Raw genomic sequence first — 16,407 nt, 5'->3', positions numbered from 1 at the left:
GCTGTGGCTTCATAGTTAGTGAAATTTTAAGTATAAATGTAACTTTCAGCTACCTAGTTTAAATTCATTAACAGTTGATAGAAGGTCTTGCTAGTAGATTCATTGTAAATCAAAGCTAAATGAAAAAAAATACTCTAAGGACTGTTATCCTTTGCTTCTGTCATAATCATCTCTCATTTCTCTCCCACAGGAGCTGAACTCTGCTTTAAATTGCATTCAACACTGAAGCAATTCCTTAATCCCACCTTATTACGGAATTCCCCTTTTATAATTAACTCCCTGGAAAATACATACCTCAAAAATAACCAAAACACAAACAAGCAAAGATGCATGCATTTTGGGATGGAATCTCATCTTCTATAAATTACACAGGATTGGAATGTTCAGTTAAGAAGTTGGAAGCCTCAGTTCAAGTTTGTTTTGATTGTTTTTCTTGAAAGGCATAGTGTCAGTTACTAAACAGAAAATAAGCCTTATACAAACAGTCCTTCACCTTACCTTTAACTTCCCTTAGGACATCCAGGACAGCACATTGTTGCTTAGAAAATAGAGATGATGTTTTTAAGTTTGTCCTCTGACATAAAAAATAATAGGGAAAAGAATTTCTGCAGAAGTGCTATATATCCACATGAAAGATGTCAAAACCTATGTTATATGGTTCAGGAAGAAAAAGTATGTACTATATAGTAGGTAATTTTTCTGTAGGTTCAAAGACACCAGTCTGGATTCCAAAAAGGCTGATGGAGAGATGTGAAGCTGCCAACAACTTAGTTATGGACTCATGCAGAAATATCCAAAGAGTCTACTTAGCAAAGAAAGAAGAATGGCATTCACTTGATCAAGATATATCTTCATTAATAAGTTTTATAGTAGAGGATAAAAAAGTAGTTGACTATGAAAAAGCCTCACAAGAAAACCAAATAAAGCTGCCATTGGAAGTATACTTTACATATTATCATTTATTATGATTAAACATTAGATGATATCAGATGAAATTGCTTAGTCAGAGAATTGTCAAGGCTGGAAGACCTTTAAGATCAGAAAGTCCAACCATTAACCCGTAACTACCACTCTAATTCCTAAACCACTAAATTATATCACCCAGTGCAAGATCAAACATGTCTTAGGCCATGACCACCCTAAGAGTGAAATTTTGCATGACCTACTGTATGCAAAAGAAATAAACATACGGTAGATGTACATGACTGGTTTATTTTCATTTTTTACTCACTGTTAATCAATAAAAATGGCCAGAAAGATGTGGATTGTTACTAGTCACCTATGTATTGCATGGCAACTAATTATAAAAAATTGTTCTGACACTAGTTTGACCTTGTGTTGATCCTTTATATAATGGAATTGCATTGACAGATTCAAAGGATGCTTAACTATTTGTTTCAGACACTGGTTCATTTTACAACTGAATTTGCCTCCTCCATCTCCTAATGGGATATTCACAGGCAAAACAGATGGACAATCACAAAAAGAATTATCCATTTGTGAAGTTATGATTAGCCTGTAGGGCTTATATAAATAATGTTTTATTTTGTCAGAATTTATTAATAAATGCAAAGAATTTCATTTATATATTCAAAATGTTATACTTTTAGCTATTTTAACCTGAGACATTAAACAAGGAATTATGAATGCATGTAATTTATTCAATGTACAAAACATACTAAAATTTTTAATTCAGAATCTAGAAATTAGAGTGATTTGGGACTACTTCTTTAGAGATCACTGCTCTCACACAACATGCCACTTACTTTGCCGAATACAGTGAACATGGCACAGACTCAGAACATATGAAAGGAAAATGTGAAGTTTTAATTATTCTGGAATGAAACAATTATGCATTTTGCAGTTTAGTTGTTCTTTATGATTCGGGTTGGTTGTGATGTTTCTTCCCTGCCTTGTTTTGAGATTTATGCTATCCTAATACACTTTCCCCCACCATACAGCTCATGCAGTATAAAACTTACGAGTTCAGTCACTGATGTTTCAGTCAATAAGACAAGAGCAATTTCTCCCTTACTACTCCAGCAATTGCCATCCTGCGACTATAGTGAATGACCACATCAAAACAAGTGCAGTATTCTGCTGGAGTAAGCACACTGAAAGTGCTCCCTGTTAAATCATTGAGCCGTCTTCCTACCTCCATTTTATTCCCTAAATATGTTGTAAGAGACTTCCAATTTACTTTGCTACTTTTCTTTTTGTTACACTTTTTAAGTATTCATTAGCAAAATCCCTCAGGTCTAGATTATTATTTACGTGGTTTCTACAAAGCAGAGTTACAAATAAGCCACACTGGAAGCACTCTGTGTGTTTCATCAAAGAAGGATTAAAGTGACCCATGGAAGCACAAAAGCAGGAGTCTTTGTCTAAGAGGGATGTGGGAAAACCAGAGTACTGTTCTTGCATATAAAGATTTGAGAGAACTGTTTTTCAATTTGTTTCTAAATGTTGATAAGAGTTAGTGAAATAATATAATCCTATCTCTATTGAGAAGAATATACATAAAAAACCCATCCAATGTGTAACTGCTTATTTGATAACTGCTGAATATCTGACTCCAGATGAGAATAACTTCATGCATATTAAAAAGTACTATCAGAATAATGAAAACATGTGGCTTCAGAGAAGGCTTACAAATGTTTCCTTTTGCAGTGCTCCTGAACATAGAAAGTGTAAGAAATTAGGACCAGCTTCAGAAAAGTTTACTTAAAAGAAGTGTTTTTAACCACCTTTTGCAACAGCAACAACCAAATGCTGTCTTCCTGACATTGTGTACATTATTCAAAATAAAATATTTCATACAATCACAAGAATGCATTAAATTAAGGATACAGTATAAAATATATAAAGAAAATACAACAACTCTGTGAAGTTTCTGCATCTACTCTAAAAGGTGAAAAAAAAATAGTAGATCTTTGCATGGGAACTGTTATTCAACATACAAGTACCTGAGAAGACAACAGATCAGGCTTTATTTTGACAATAAACTTGTTCTATTCCTTGAAGAAACAATATTCCCCTCACTATGTGCCTCACTGTTGTCTTCAACTTTTGTGTTTCCTGCTCACTAACACAGGGGAAAAATAGCTTGGTTTTAACTCGTATCACTTCCTGGTGCTGTTCCTTTGGGTAAGTGCCTGAGCCACCACAAGGTAGGGGATGAGTCAGAAATAGAAATGGGGATATGTTTTTTTTCAAAAGCGGCATCATAGTGGCCATGTAAATTGTTAATTTGTACCACAGTGAGCCAAGGGGATTCTGTGCCTGCACCTGACTCCTTGTCTCATGCAAGTACATGCTGGAATTTAACACATAGTTTTTTCACTGATACTTGGCTCCCTTATGTAGTTATAATTCACATGTGCCAGATAAGCTTTAGCATTTAGTATTCTAGAGGAAGACAGGGCAAATCATGTCTCTGGTCATTTACATGTCCCTGTAAGATGAATGGGACAATTTGAGACTGACAAAGGAAGATCTTCAACCCATGAGCTAGGATTGGCCATATCAGCTAACCTGCTCAGGAGAAAGGTCATACCACTGCCTATCCATAAGGAAGAAAGAGAATGCAGGCTATGTTTGGACCTCAAACAGATAATTGGTAATTGTGTGGCCCCTCGGGGCCCCTGATGGGGGGAAACCTCTTTAGGTTTGCAATAGCCAAGTTGTTCACCTCCAGAGGAATTTCCTTGCTTCTGGCTCTGCCTCAAGGGACTCCTGGCATGATTTTTTCTTAGTTGAGTTACACTGACACCGGGGCAGAATTGTGCGGCCCCTCAGGGCCCCTGAGGCTCCCCTGGTGGGGGAAAACCTCTTTTTAACAGTTCTGTGCCAGGATTGAGAGACGCACAGGACTTTTTTCGGTCTTCAAGTGGCTGGTTTTTTTTTGTTTTATCTGAAGTTTGGCATGCCATCTGCAGCAGACTTAGTACTCAAGAAAGTACAGCAAAAATGTCACATGATGTACAGTTTCAAAGTCTCTTAAAGCTGTTTTAGCCAAATAACTCTTAAAATGTACTTTATTTCTACCTTTATACCAATAACTAATCCTTTGGCTGACCACATAACCTTTGCACTGCAGCTTCCCACAATCACCCTGTGCCACCAACACTGCAGAAAATGGAGTAGATGAAGAAGAAGCTCAGACAACACCCAAGATCCTCCATCTTGTCTCCCTATCTGCCTCTATGCTAAAACCCCAAATTTCTCACCCTGTGACAACTACACTATTGTCTATTATCTATTTTACACACTTGTAGACTCCAATTCATCCCAAAGTCTTGTTAGCCCTCTTCATAGGCAAAGATTAAAGGCACTGCTTCCCTGAGAGTCAGAACCCCTCAGGACAGGCAGTGAAATATTTCCTGTGCCCTGGGTTCCAACATGTAATACTAAATTCTTGTGTGTTGATTCTGATGGAAAACAATTATTTCTAAATTAAAAAAAAATGGAAAAGTTTCCTCCCATGAGGACAATCAGGGAATTAAGATTGTCCACATAAATTGTTCAGACTCCATTTTGAATAAAGGTGTGAGAAACCTTGCCTCATCTAAAAGCTGAGTCTGCTTTCAGCAGTAGATTGGACGAGTCAGCTCCTGACTTCCCTTCCATGTAGAACTATCCTGCTTATACGGTTTTGTCATTTTGTCTTGTGTTTCCTTACAACCCAGTTATGTGGACACATACATAACCTATTGAATTCCAGGATTAAACTCTGGATTTACACCTTTGGTTGATTTCTATTTCCATGGATATGACAATTTCTAGAAATCATATTTGTTGGGAAGGATGGATAAATATAATTATTCATAAATAATACAGCCAGGATGAGAACAGTCCTCTCTGCTGGCTGGACAAGGCCCCTGCCTACGGATGGGTTCAGGGGACGGGTCTATCTCACCCCCCAAAATGTATGGTTCACCCTGCACTTGTAATCCTCCCCTAAAACATCAAGTGCCTGTAACCCCATTGGCCCAAATCTTGTTCCAGCCCACCTTGAAGCCCCCTGATAAGGGATCTCTGAGGGTCCAGATGCCCTCTTGGATCTTCCCCCCTCATAGGAACTCCACCCTCTCCTAGAGCATCCTCTTGTCTCTCCCCTCCCCCATCCCCTCAAGCCTTGCCACGTGCTGCGTCTGGCAGCTCAAAGCAGGACCTTTCTGCATCCCTAATAAACCTGATATCCCAAGAGCAGCCTTCAGAGATCTCTTATCTCCATTCACCCAAACCATCCTGGAGCACAGCACTCCCTACACATATTCTCCTTTTACTAAGCACTAAACCAAAATGCCACAAAGTAACTTTTATAAGAAGCATAGACTTCAAGGTCTCTACCCTTAAGTGACAGATTTTCATCATGTAACTCATGTTTATGCGTATCTATTCTGCCTGCAAAGTTTGAGGCATGTTTGTCTGCACTTTGAACTAAAACCTGAGAAAATGCAGAAAACTCCAACAAAATAGGGTATTCAATATGGAAGGGCCTTCTATTTCTTCAGAAACACACAAGAACAAATAGTACAAAATAACATAAGCAAAGCCTCTGCCTCTACTGTTAAATATATGATTTGATATGTTATTCCTCTCTTGCATTCAAATCTTTCTCAGTTTCAATAAGAATTTGAGAGTACCAGATGTAAAACCAGTTTCAAAGTCATTTTCAGATGATGATTGCCAGATAGAATCACACAACAGAACAATGAAAAACATGTCATTAACCTCCACAGTCACTGTAACTAATTTCCTTCCTAAACACTCATTGTGCCTGAACCCTACACGTCACAGAATTCATTGTGCTTCTTGGAGGGTTCCAAAAGACCTCATGGAAATACCACAGGTGAAATGCTGAATCACCAAGCAAAAAATTAAATCACAGAAGCAAACAGTAAAGGACATAAATACCTGGTTTCTATGGAAAACTTTTGTTTCCAAGAAAGCAAAGAACTTCATTTTTGTTTTCAGTCCTTCAGAAAAAGATAAAAATGATAACACACAATGGACAGATTATCAAAGACTCAAACCAGATAATATTTTTAGCATTGGTCTTCCTCCTATTCCTGGTTTTCTGCTTTTCCTGTTCCACAGTTAAGCATTATCTCTGTTACCTTCTGTTCCCTGTTTTATAAGAAAAGGATAAATCCACCCCAAAACTTGGCTAATTTTTGCAGTGACTTTTTTCTTGTTTTTATGGTTTTTGTATGTTTTGTGTTTTTTTTGTGTATGTTTGGGTTTTTTTGTTGTTGTTTTTGTTTTGTTTTGTTTTTGCAATTAAATCCAGTAAAATTAATTCTACCTACTATCAGTAAACAAATACTCTGATAATTACAGGAGGTCTTTATGACTGCACTTTATTTGCTCTATTAATTGAATAAAATTTTGTATCTATTTGGCTACAACCATAATATTTTTCTGCAATAATTTTTCCTATGATAAGCAGGATCAATTTTGCTACCATTATTTAAATTTAAATTCAACCATTATCAGATTACAAACTTTTTCATCTGGGGCTTTTAGCATACTTATTAAAATAATATTATTCATAAACCTTACCTTTCTGAGTGCTTCCTCTGAGCATTAAACACAGATTTAAAAACTTTGTATTAGTGAGAAAACAGTAATAATTATCTAGCAAGTCAACAGGCTTCATTACTAAAAAAGAGACTGTTATACTTGTCACTCTCTAAGTTGAAGTGATTTTTCAAGAAAATAAATGCTGGACCGGAGGTAGAATTTCTTTTCCTCGTATTTTAATCTCTTCTTATGAGAACCTTCCTTCTTGTCTTGTCTGTTTTGCATTTTTTCCTTCAACATACTATTACTTTCCTTGATACTTGTACTATTGAGGTATGATTTTCATCCTTGTGCTGCCATATTTATGTCAGGCAGAGGTTTTCCTCTGTAGCCTTTGATATGAGCATTATTTAATCAAGTACATTGACTGAAAATAAATCTAACCTGTTTGGGCACTGGATAAATAAAATAATCACTTTGTTAAAAATATCTGATTGAGAATCAGTTTTACTAATGCATGTGTCTGTTAAAGATTAATTGTCATGACAGTACACTTAATTTTTAAATGCCTCCTAAAGGCTAATTTTTATTGTAACCAAACTGGCAATAAAAGTGACTACGTACTTATCTAACATGGATAACTGCATTTTCCACACACACAAAAAAACCCAATCCCAGATAATACCCTTTTCCATACCAGATATTATCTGCCTGATCACCCTCACTTTCATTACCACTGGTTAGTATATTTTTCACTAATATTTCTTAGAGGTTCTGTTTATAATTCTGTTATTTCATAGCACTAGTAAAATGGGATTTAGGGTTAGGAAATGCTAACTAACAACCAAGTCCTCCAAATATGGAGGAAGAACAGCTGTCAACATGTGCATGTTTTTGGCTTGGCCTGTTTTTTGCTAGATAAAAATGAACATTTCACTAGATCTTATTTACTTTCAGTTTTTTTGTTTTATTGAAAAAATGGGAAAAATAATTTCCTCAAACAAATAATTTTCCTTCAGTTTCACTTCCAAAATTTAAGAAATGCCATAATTCCACTCAAGCTGGCAAACGTTAGAATAAGCAACATGACGACAAGAGCCCTGAGGGGCATCTTTTTACTTAGCACAACCTTTTACTGCTATTTAAATGACAATGGCCTATCAAGATTTTCTTGAGAGAAAAGACAGCCATAATTGAAAAATTATAACAACTGACTACAAAACTACAGAAAGTTAGCACTTCATAAAGAATTCCAAGTCTTGTCTTATGGATAGCACCAGCCTATCTACTTGTTGCCTAATCTGGCTCTTTATTTCACTTAAAAATAAAAAGCAGAGATTTTTTATTTTTACACAGCAGATGTGCAGAAGAAAAGTTTGAGGGTTTTTTTAAAATTAGTAGGTGTAATAGTCATATAAAGCACAAAATTTTCTAAGACATTATTTTATAATATTTATTATCCATATCAACCAGTAAGCTTTTAGTAATTTTGAAAATTAGAAAAGTTTTTTTTCCAGAATGAAAGATAAAAAAACTTGGGTTTAGTTTTAGATTAGCTATAGTCTAAGGGCATATATAGTATTACCACTCTAAATCTAATTAAAAAATTGCTGTTAATTAAGCTTTCCAAAGCTGTTTTCCCCAACATATGGGGGATACTTTTCCATAATTGAACACATCAGTCCTATTTAAGGAATATAAATGACAAGCTAAAAAAAGAATATGCTCTCAGTCTGTTTCTCTACATGAGAACATGAGCAATTATTAAATTAGCATTGTAAATTTTTATGTTTTGTAAACACATAATGGGAATTTCCATATATAAAGTAATATTATTATATCATTTAAATGCAGCCTTGTATTTATAGAACAAAAACTGGAATCATTGTTTGAAGCTCATAAATGAATAAATAAAACACATTCAAGAAAAATCTAATGCACATTTAGTTATTATAGTGATTCATAATGTCTGTGTCATTGGTATTATCTCACTAATTATTATAAATTATTATTTAAAATTTATTTTATCTGTCAGCTAGTTCAAAAGATTTCAGTTTAAGACCTTGAAAAACTCAATGGCAATTAAGTACTATTCTAATACAGGTAATTAACTATGTAGGTGGCAGTATAAATTAACTCAAATTAGAAAACACTATTAGCTAAATCTTAGACTTTTATTACACTCTGAAGCAGTAAGAATATATTACTTATATATAATGCAGCACTTACAGAAATCTAGTCTGATGATTTTAAAACAATATAATTATCTAATTTTAGATCTTTCCTTATTCTAAAATCAAAACCATTTTATTTGGTCTCTGTTAGATTTGGAGGGGGTTTATACTGATACGAAGAAAACAAGAGTCTACTGACCATAATGTATTTAGTCAACCACTTGTATCACCCATTGTTCACATGCCTCTGTCATACAGAACCTCCAGAAAGTTTTATGAGCCAGTTAAGAGATCAAAATTTTACTGGAGACCATAACTGTGATTTATGGGTTTGTATACAACTCCTTTTCTTTGAATCAACAGCATATTTAAACCAATAAAACAAACAAAAGGATTTGTCACATTGATATGTTTCTTGACTAGTGTGATCCTGTGTTACCATAAAACTACCAGTCTAGAAAGCCACAGAATGTATATTTAATGTATAAAATGTATAAAATTTATTTTTCCTATTAAATTGAATTTGATATTGAAAGAGGTTATTTACTATTTAATTTGCTTGTGTTACAACATCTGCATAACACATCTACACTAAGATTAAGAATTGCAGAAGTCAGACAAGCAAAAATACTGTTACTACTGCTAAGACAACAAATAAAACAACAATCATAAATTCTCATTAAAGGTGCTATATTTGGAGTAAAACCAAAGCCAAAAAGTGCTGCAACTATTCAGCTAAGGGTGTTTTATCTCATGGATCAGGATGGATATTTCTAGGTAAGCGTATCACCAACAATACATTTAGAAACCATTATTTAGAAACTATGTATACAGTTCTCTGTACAGAAACTTGTCCAGAGACAGCCCATGACCAACAGGCATGGCCAATGCTAATTCCCCCTAGCTCTGTGCTGGAAACCTCCATGCTATTCACTTTTTGACATTATGAATCTGTCTGAAGGCTTCACCAATTATTACCAGTACAACAGTCCAACCCATTCTGTTTCTAAATATATATATATTTAATATAATAATGGTTAAATGGTTAGCCACATAGACAATGAGGCAAATGAGTCTACAGTGCCCATAATTTTGATGCTACATCTTTAGAATATATTTAAAAATCATTTTACAGCTGTAATTGGAATATCAACACTTATGCCATGGTCACAATTATTACTGGGAAGGGTTTTTTTTTTTAGCAAGACTATATATTCACAAAAGGAAAAGTAACAAAAAGTTGTATTTTCACATTTCATCATCTTTTTATCACATTAAAATTACAATATTTGACTTACCCTATTGTAGGTGGTTCAGAACCTTCTATTTCCAAATAATCATATTTTTCTTCCATTTGGAAATCTGTAAATATGAGTGAGATAGTATCACCAGGCTCTGCCACAATTGTCCATGTGCAATCTGCATTATTATGATATTCATTAGGAAAGTTGGGGCTCGTGATGATTCCACTCGATCCTCTCATAGTTCCTCCACAAGCGTCCTCAGCTGTAAAAAAAAAAAAAAAAAAAAAAAAAAAAAAAAAAAAAAAAATTTAATTACCCCTTAAAAATGTATGCTTTTTTGCTGAGAACAGAAATTCATTAGTGTTCAGGTGAACAATTGGTAAAAAGTTTTTAACATGTTTGACTTGGAATGATGCTCCAAAATTAAGGTGTTATAAAAGTAATTGCTCCAAGTTACCAGTTACTTAAGGATGATTATACTTGTGCCAGCACATATTTTTATAATCTACTATTTAATAATAATTATAAATCTTGATTAGCATAGTTTTAGTCAATTTACAATAGCAAGCAAAAATGTCACTATTTCTTCTTTTTCTTAACCAAAAATGTTTTCATGAATCAAGTAGAGTTTAATTCCTAAAATAAACAATCTGACATGTGAAGCTCAACAGTCATATTATACTGAGAAAAGAAGCATGAGAATCTTACCTATTATATAATAACTGTATTGCCATATTTTATTTGAGTCACTAGGTTTATTATTGAGAAATCATTTTCTCATTTTCAAACAGCTGATGAGTTTTCAAACCAAAGCCATTCACACGTGATTTCTTAATGTCAGATGCAAGATGCTTTCACAATTAAGATGTTTACATCAATATAATAAGTTTTAATAGATCAAATATTTACTATTTTACCATAGGAATGCATTTTTCATGTCATATCAAACTGTGAACAGTGAAACTATTTGACCAATTATCACAATGATTTTTTTTTTTTTTAACAGTGACTCTGAAACTAAAATTATTCTGCTTTTTAGCATGTGATCTTATGCTGGATATACCAGGCAAACATTGGATATTCACAAAATCAGTTCTAAAATAACTTATTCTATGATGGAACAATTCGCACATGATTGATGTTCTGTATCTTCCTTATTAATAGACTATAGATACCTAATAACTCAAAAAATATTTTTGAGGATCTATTTGAGCTAATAAAATTATTTGTAAATTTAGTGTTTTTTCTTTCAGACATGGAAATATCTTTCAAATAACTTGAATGGAAATATCATATTGCATTATTTCTTCAGTCTGTTACCTAAATGCTTGAAGCATATTTGAAGATTGTTTCTGCTCAATTAGAGTGTTAGTATGAGTAAAACTTGCCCCAGAGTCTGAAAATCCAGCCAATACTGATGACAAATGAATGATAAAGATAGAAAAAAAAAACCCAACTTTAAGGAGTATAGGATCACGAAACAAAAAGTTTAAAGAATTCTGACACACAAATTGGCTCACTTTTAACAGAAAGAAAAAATTCATTACTCTTTCTTACAGTAATTTATGAGTTTAAAATACCAAGTTTTGTCTTTTAAAAATTCTGCTAAATTATGCCATGGCCAGATTAAAAAAAAAAAAAAAAAAAAAAAAAACAAAAACAAAAACAAAAACAAACAAATACAAAGTAAAAACATATCTTAAATTTATTCTTACTAATTAGGCAAAGCACTTTGAATCCACTAAATACAATAAAACTGAGAAACCTCATCACATCACAGATTCTGGCCCCATACTGTGAAAGGAATAATAAATAAAATTAATTTTAAACTGCTAGTTTACACTAGCAAACTTTCTTACTGTATTGCAGAATTCATGTTCTGCTTTTCACAAGTGAATTGCAGAGAAACATATCTTAGTTCCTAGAAATATAACAAACTGTTTACTAATAAAGTTGCTATAACACACCGAAACTTAAATAATTAGTGTGGCACTGTTTAAAAATATAAACAATGTCAATGAGTGTGCCATTTATTCTGAGCCACAGCTGGCATTTTTCCAAAGTGTGATTTTTGCTACCATCAGCAAGATGGCCCAAACAAATCATCATGGTTTCTACTCTGATTCATGCAACAAATTTGCTACAAATACAATTTATATTACCTACATTTAAGTGTTGCATATATAACCAAAAGCACACTGGATATCATTTTAGTGTATTGCAAGCATTAGAACAATAAACAACAGAATTACTGTACTGTGATTTTATTTTCCTCTGCTGACAATATAATTTGCTTGGTTCAAGTCTTGCAATCAGATTCCCATAGGCAAAAGCTCCTATCTGTGAGAAGACTGAAAAGCATTATGCCCATGCAAATGTTTGGTGCCTTAAGTTGTGAAGACAGTGTAAAAAAAGATTTTGATTCTCAAGTAAATTGACAAACACTGTTGACAGGAGTTCTACCACTAAATTCATAGTGCACAAGACCCTGACAAATAAAAAAAAATAGTAATTGTATCTTGTGCAACCTGCTTTTAGCACCCCTATTTCTATCACAATTGAAGCAGCATAATTTCTTAGATGTCAGCTATGAAATGTTGCAAATGAAAGAATAACTGGTACGGGAACATTTAGTTGCTGGCTGATCATCAAAGTGCAACAAGCCCAGTAAGGAGATGTGAACAAGGAAGAGAGGAAAGATAAACTTTGCTGTGGTTTTGGTACAGATCCACAATAATCTCTTTCTATGCCTTTCTGTAACTCTCTGAATTACCTCTAAGAAACTACCAAGGTAGGAATCCTCAAAGATATTTAAATGCCTAAACCCCATTTCCATGGGAAAAGAGGACCACAGTATACTTAATGGCTAAAGCGGCAGGATAGGGAAACCTGTGTGTGTGCCTCAAGGACATTTAATCTTGGGGGAAAAATAATCTGTGGTGCAAGTTTTATGAAGCAGGGAGCAAAATAGCAGGAATAACATGAACCAATGGAGAGTGAATTTTGTGAGGAGCAAGGACAGTGTGGCAGTGACCTGGATCTGGCTAGTGTTGGTGCCCAATCATCAAGTGTGCTGCTTCTCCTATCGTAGGCACCCATGCTGATGAATGGATCCCAAACCACAGCCTATTTTTGAGCATCTGGAGGGGAGGATGAAGTCCATGAAATGGGAAAATAATACCTGTCTGTGAAAGGATGGAAGATAGTAGTTAATGAGAATGTATTTATCTATTTGTTGGTTATCAAAAGCATTTAAGGATACAGTTATGTTGTATGTGTATGTGCTGCATGCTTCCACACCCAATACATGCTACGATCACTGCAGTCAAATTGTTGTAGCTAAATAGCAGTAAAGCACCTAAATACCTTGAAAGAATTGTGTGCATCCATATCCTTTTAATTTCCAGTTACCAAATATGAAGAAAAACATTCACAGAAATTATAAGACAACAGTTCAGTTAAGACTTGATAGAGTCTGACATTGTTCAATTACAAATACATAGCTAATACTGATTTTTTTCACAATCTACTTTTAAAATTCATACTTCATACTTTCAAATTAAGTGGAATTGGTCATGTACTAGGAAATTTTATCCAATAACAATCTTGCAAATGTGATATGAAGGCATAAATGCAAAAAATACACTTACTGCCAAGATGTCATTTTTCCTAACATATTTCTCTGATCTTAACCATATGCTGAAAGGGGAAGATTTTTCAAAGTGATATGCAAGAGGGGACTTGGCATTAAAAAGCTTTTCAAGGTATTTTGGATTCAAATTAAGATCACTGTTTGAATATGCATAAGGGCTCTTGTGCAGAGGGAGTATCACTGATATCATGATGAGTGATGATTATGAAAGTAATGTTTTGGGGGTTTGCTTTTCCTTTTTTATTTGTGGGCATAGATTTGTTCTATTTTCATAGATACCTGAATGTTTTTATATATTTTTTTTTCTTTTACAATCTTATTATTAAATACCCATTAAAAAAAATGATGTGAAATGTGTACAAGTTCAACTAATCTCAAGTGAAATCTGATGTCATAAAGTTTTACCTTTTTGTCTTCCTGGTTTGCTGTTCACTGTTCATTTTTCATAATAAATTTTGAAAATATATTTTTCTAGTTATGTCTTATTTAATTTTCTGCTTATTCTTGTGGCTTTCAGTGATATTCACAATAATGTTATATAAATATTAAACTGTAAATTTCAGTAAAATGGATGATCAAATACAGGCAATGTCATCAGTGATTTATAGGACATGCAAATTTGTGGATTTCATTGAGAATTCAATGAGATTGCATGGTAGATCAAGCTTTAATCTGGTACACAATGTATCACATCATCTTATCTATCTAGATATTTATAGCAAACTAAACAGTTAAATTTTCTGCACATCCTATACTGTCTTCACAAAAACCCTCCCAGCTTTGATTTAGTTTCTTGTTTTGTTAATAGAAACTATACAGTCTAAAGTCTAATGTGAGAAACACCTTAAAAAGTTAAACTCAGTTTTAAAGTCTGTAGTATTACAGTCTGATTATGAAACTCACTAATGACCGCAGTAATAGATTACATAGGAACAAAAATATCTTTAGGAAGCTCTATAGGCAATGTCAGTTCCCTCTGTTTCCTCCTTTGCACAAACAACACTTATTGCTTTTTTTTCCTGCCTGCTTTTCTTGGAGACTCTGTATATGTCTATCCCAGAACTCCAGCAGTGCCAACTGTTTTGCTGTGGCTTTGTGATTTTAATAATGTCATTGATCTCTATTGCATGTGAAGTTGTTATTCTTGGGCTTCCCATGCCACATTTGCTTGCATACAGACACTGGAGATGTGTTTCTGGTCAACCCACTTCATCAAAAGAGTGCAAGAAAATCCCCTATCAGTCTGTTCTGTGTTCACTCTGCCTGATCCTCAATAAACCTTGAAGTTTTGGTAACCAACCACAAAAACCCAGTGGACCTGGGTCAAAAACCTTCTCATTAGATTAGCATGATCTTGCTCTGCTAAATAAAAACTAGCTCTTCAATTTAGTCTCAATAAGGTAATGTTTAGAGTCAGAGATTAAAATAATGGATCTGTACAGTATAGAGATCAGTGTCTGAATTATAATGTATATATTTATTTTTATAATATTCTGATACATTATAGAAACTCCAAAATATAATGCAAGATAGATACATAAATATATATCGGAGAAACATTTATATGTTGACTTTTCTACAACTCTATAACAATGAAAATATTTCAGCCTTTCCTCATAATTAATGCACAAAGAATAACCGTACAGATTTAAGAAATTGAAATATAAAGACTGTAAAACATGTATCAACTGAAAAGTTTTCAGGACATCTTTGCACAAGATTTTTCATTTTCGACTTACATAAAGTTCATACAGCTTTTGAATAGAGGGATATAAAACAATTCTTGAGGACAGATGGAAGTCTTATTTTCTGTATCGATTTGTAAAACTCACAGATTTTAAATTCCAAATAAACCCAGTGATGACTATAAATTGACATGATTCATATCCTCAAATCTCTCACTTTGCACTTTTGCGCTGTATACCAGTAAAATAAAAAAGTTAAATAATGCATCTGTAGCTAAAGAGGTGAGGAGTTTAAATGGTGCTTGAACCTAGATTAAACATAATAAATCACCTTCCCACCTACCACCGCTGAGATAGAACCACAAAAACTACCTGTGCTGGGGGAAAACACTACAATACCCACACAGTCTGTGCTTGCCTGGAGGCTTGGACTGGGCAACACAGGCTGACCCGTGAGGAAGGCGGCCACGCACTGCCCCGGCCTGGCACAGCCCGACCGGCACCGCAGCCTGGCTGTGCTGGGGGCAGCGGGCACCAAGGGCGGCAGGGGAGGCACAGCGGGCACCAAGGGCAGCAGGGGAGGCACAGCAGGCACCAAGGGCACTAAGGGCAGCAGGGGAGGTACAGCGGGCACCAAGGGCACCAAGGGCAGCAGGGAGGCACAGCGGGCACCAAGGGCGGCAGGGGAGGCACAGCGGGCACCAAGGACACCAAGGGCAGCAGGGAGGCACAGCGGGCACCAAGGGCGGCAGGGGAGGCACAGCGGGCACCAAGGGCAGCAGGGAGGCACAGCAGGCACCAAGGGCACCAAGGGTGGCAGGGAGGCACAGCGGGCACCAAGGGCACCAAGGGTGGCAGGGAGGCACAGCGGGCACCAAGGGCAGCAGGGAGGCACAGCAGGCACCAAGGGCACCAAGGGTGGCAGGGAGGCACAGCGGGCACCAAGGGCACCAAGGGTGGCAGGGAGGCACAGCGGGCACCAAGGGCAGCAGGGAGGCACAGCAGGCACCAAGGGCAGCAGGGAGGCACAGCAGGCACCAAGGGCACCAAGGATGGCAGGGGAGGCACAGCGGGCACCAAGGACATCAAGGATGGCAGGGAGGCACAGCGGACACCAAGGGTAG

General features: G+C 35.4%; 1 protein-coding gene across 2 annotated transcripts in view; it reads right to left on the bottom strand.

The window, feature by feature from the left end:
* CSMD3 (CUB and Sushi multiple domains 3) overlaps positions 1-16,407 on the bottom strand; it is a 581,291-nt gene that overhangs the window by 384,659 nt on the left and 180,225 nt on the right. For both annotated transcript variants that reach the window (XM_077782368.1, XM_021546425.3), the window contains exon 5: positions 10,001-10,208. In XM_077782368.1, coding sequence (XP_077638494.1) covers positions 10,001-10,208 — 208 coding nt within the window. The remainder of the gene's footprint in view (positions 1-10,000; positions 10,209-16,407) is intronic.

The sequence above is a fragment of the Lonchura striata genome, chromosome 1 (assembly GCF_046129695.1).
Source record: "Lonchura striata isolate bLonStr1 chromosome 1, bLonStr1.mat, whole genome shotgun sequence".
Classification (NCBI taxonomy): Eukaryota; Metazoa; Chordata; class Aves; order Passeriformes; family Estrildidae; genus Lonchura; species Lonchura striata.
The sequence above is the reverse complement of the archived record's forward strand: the minus strand, read 5'-3'. Positions and strand labels throughout refer to the sequence as shown.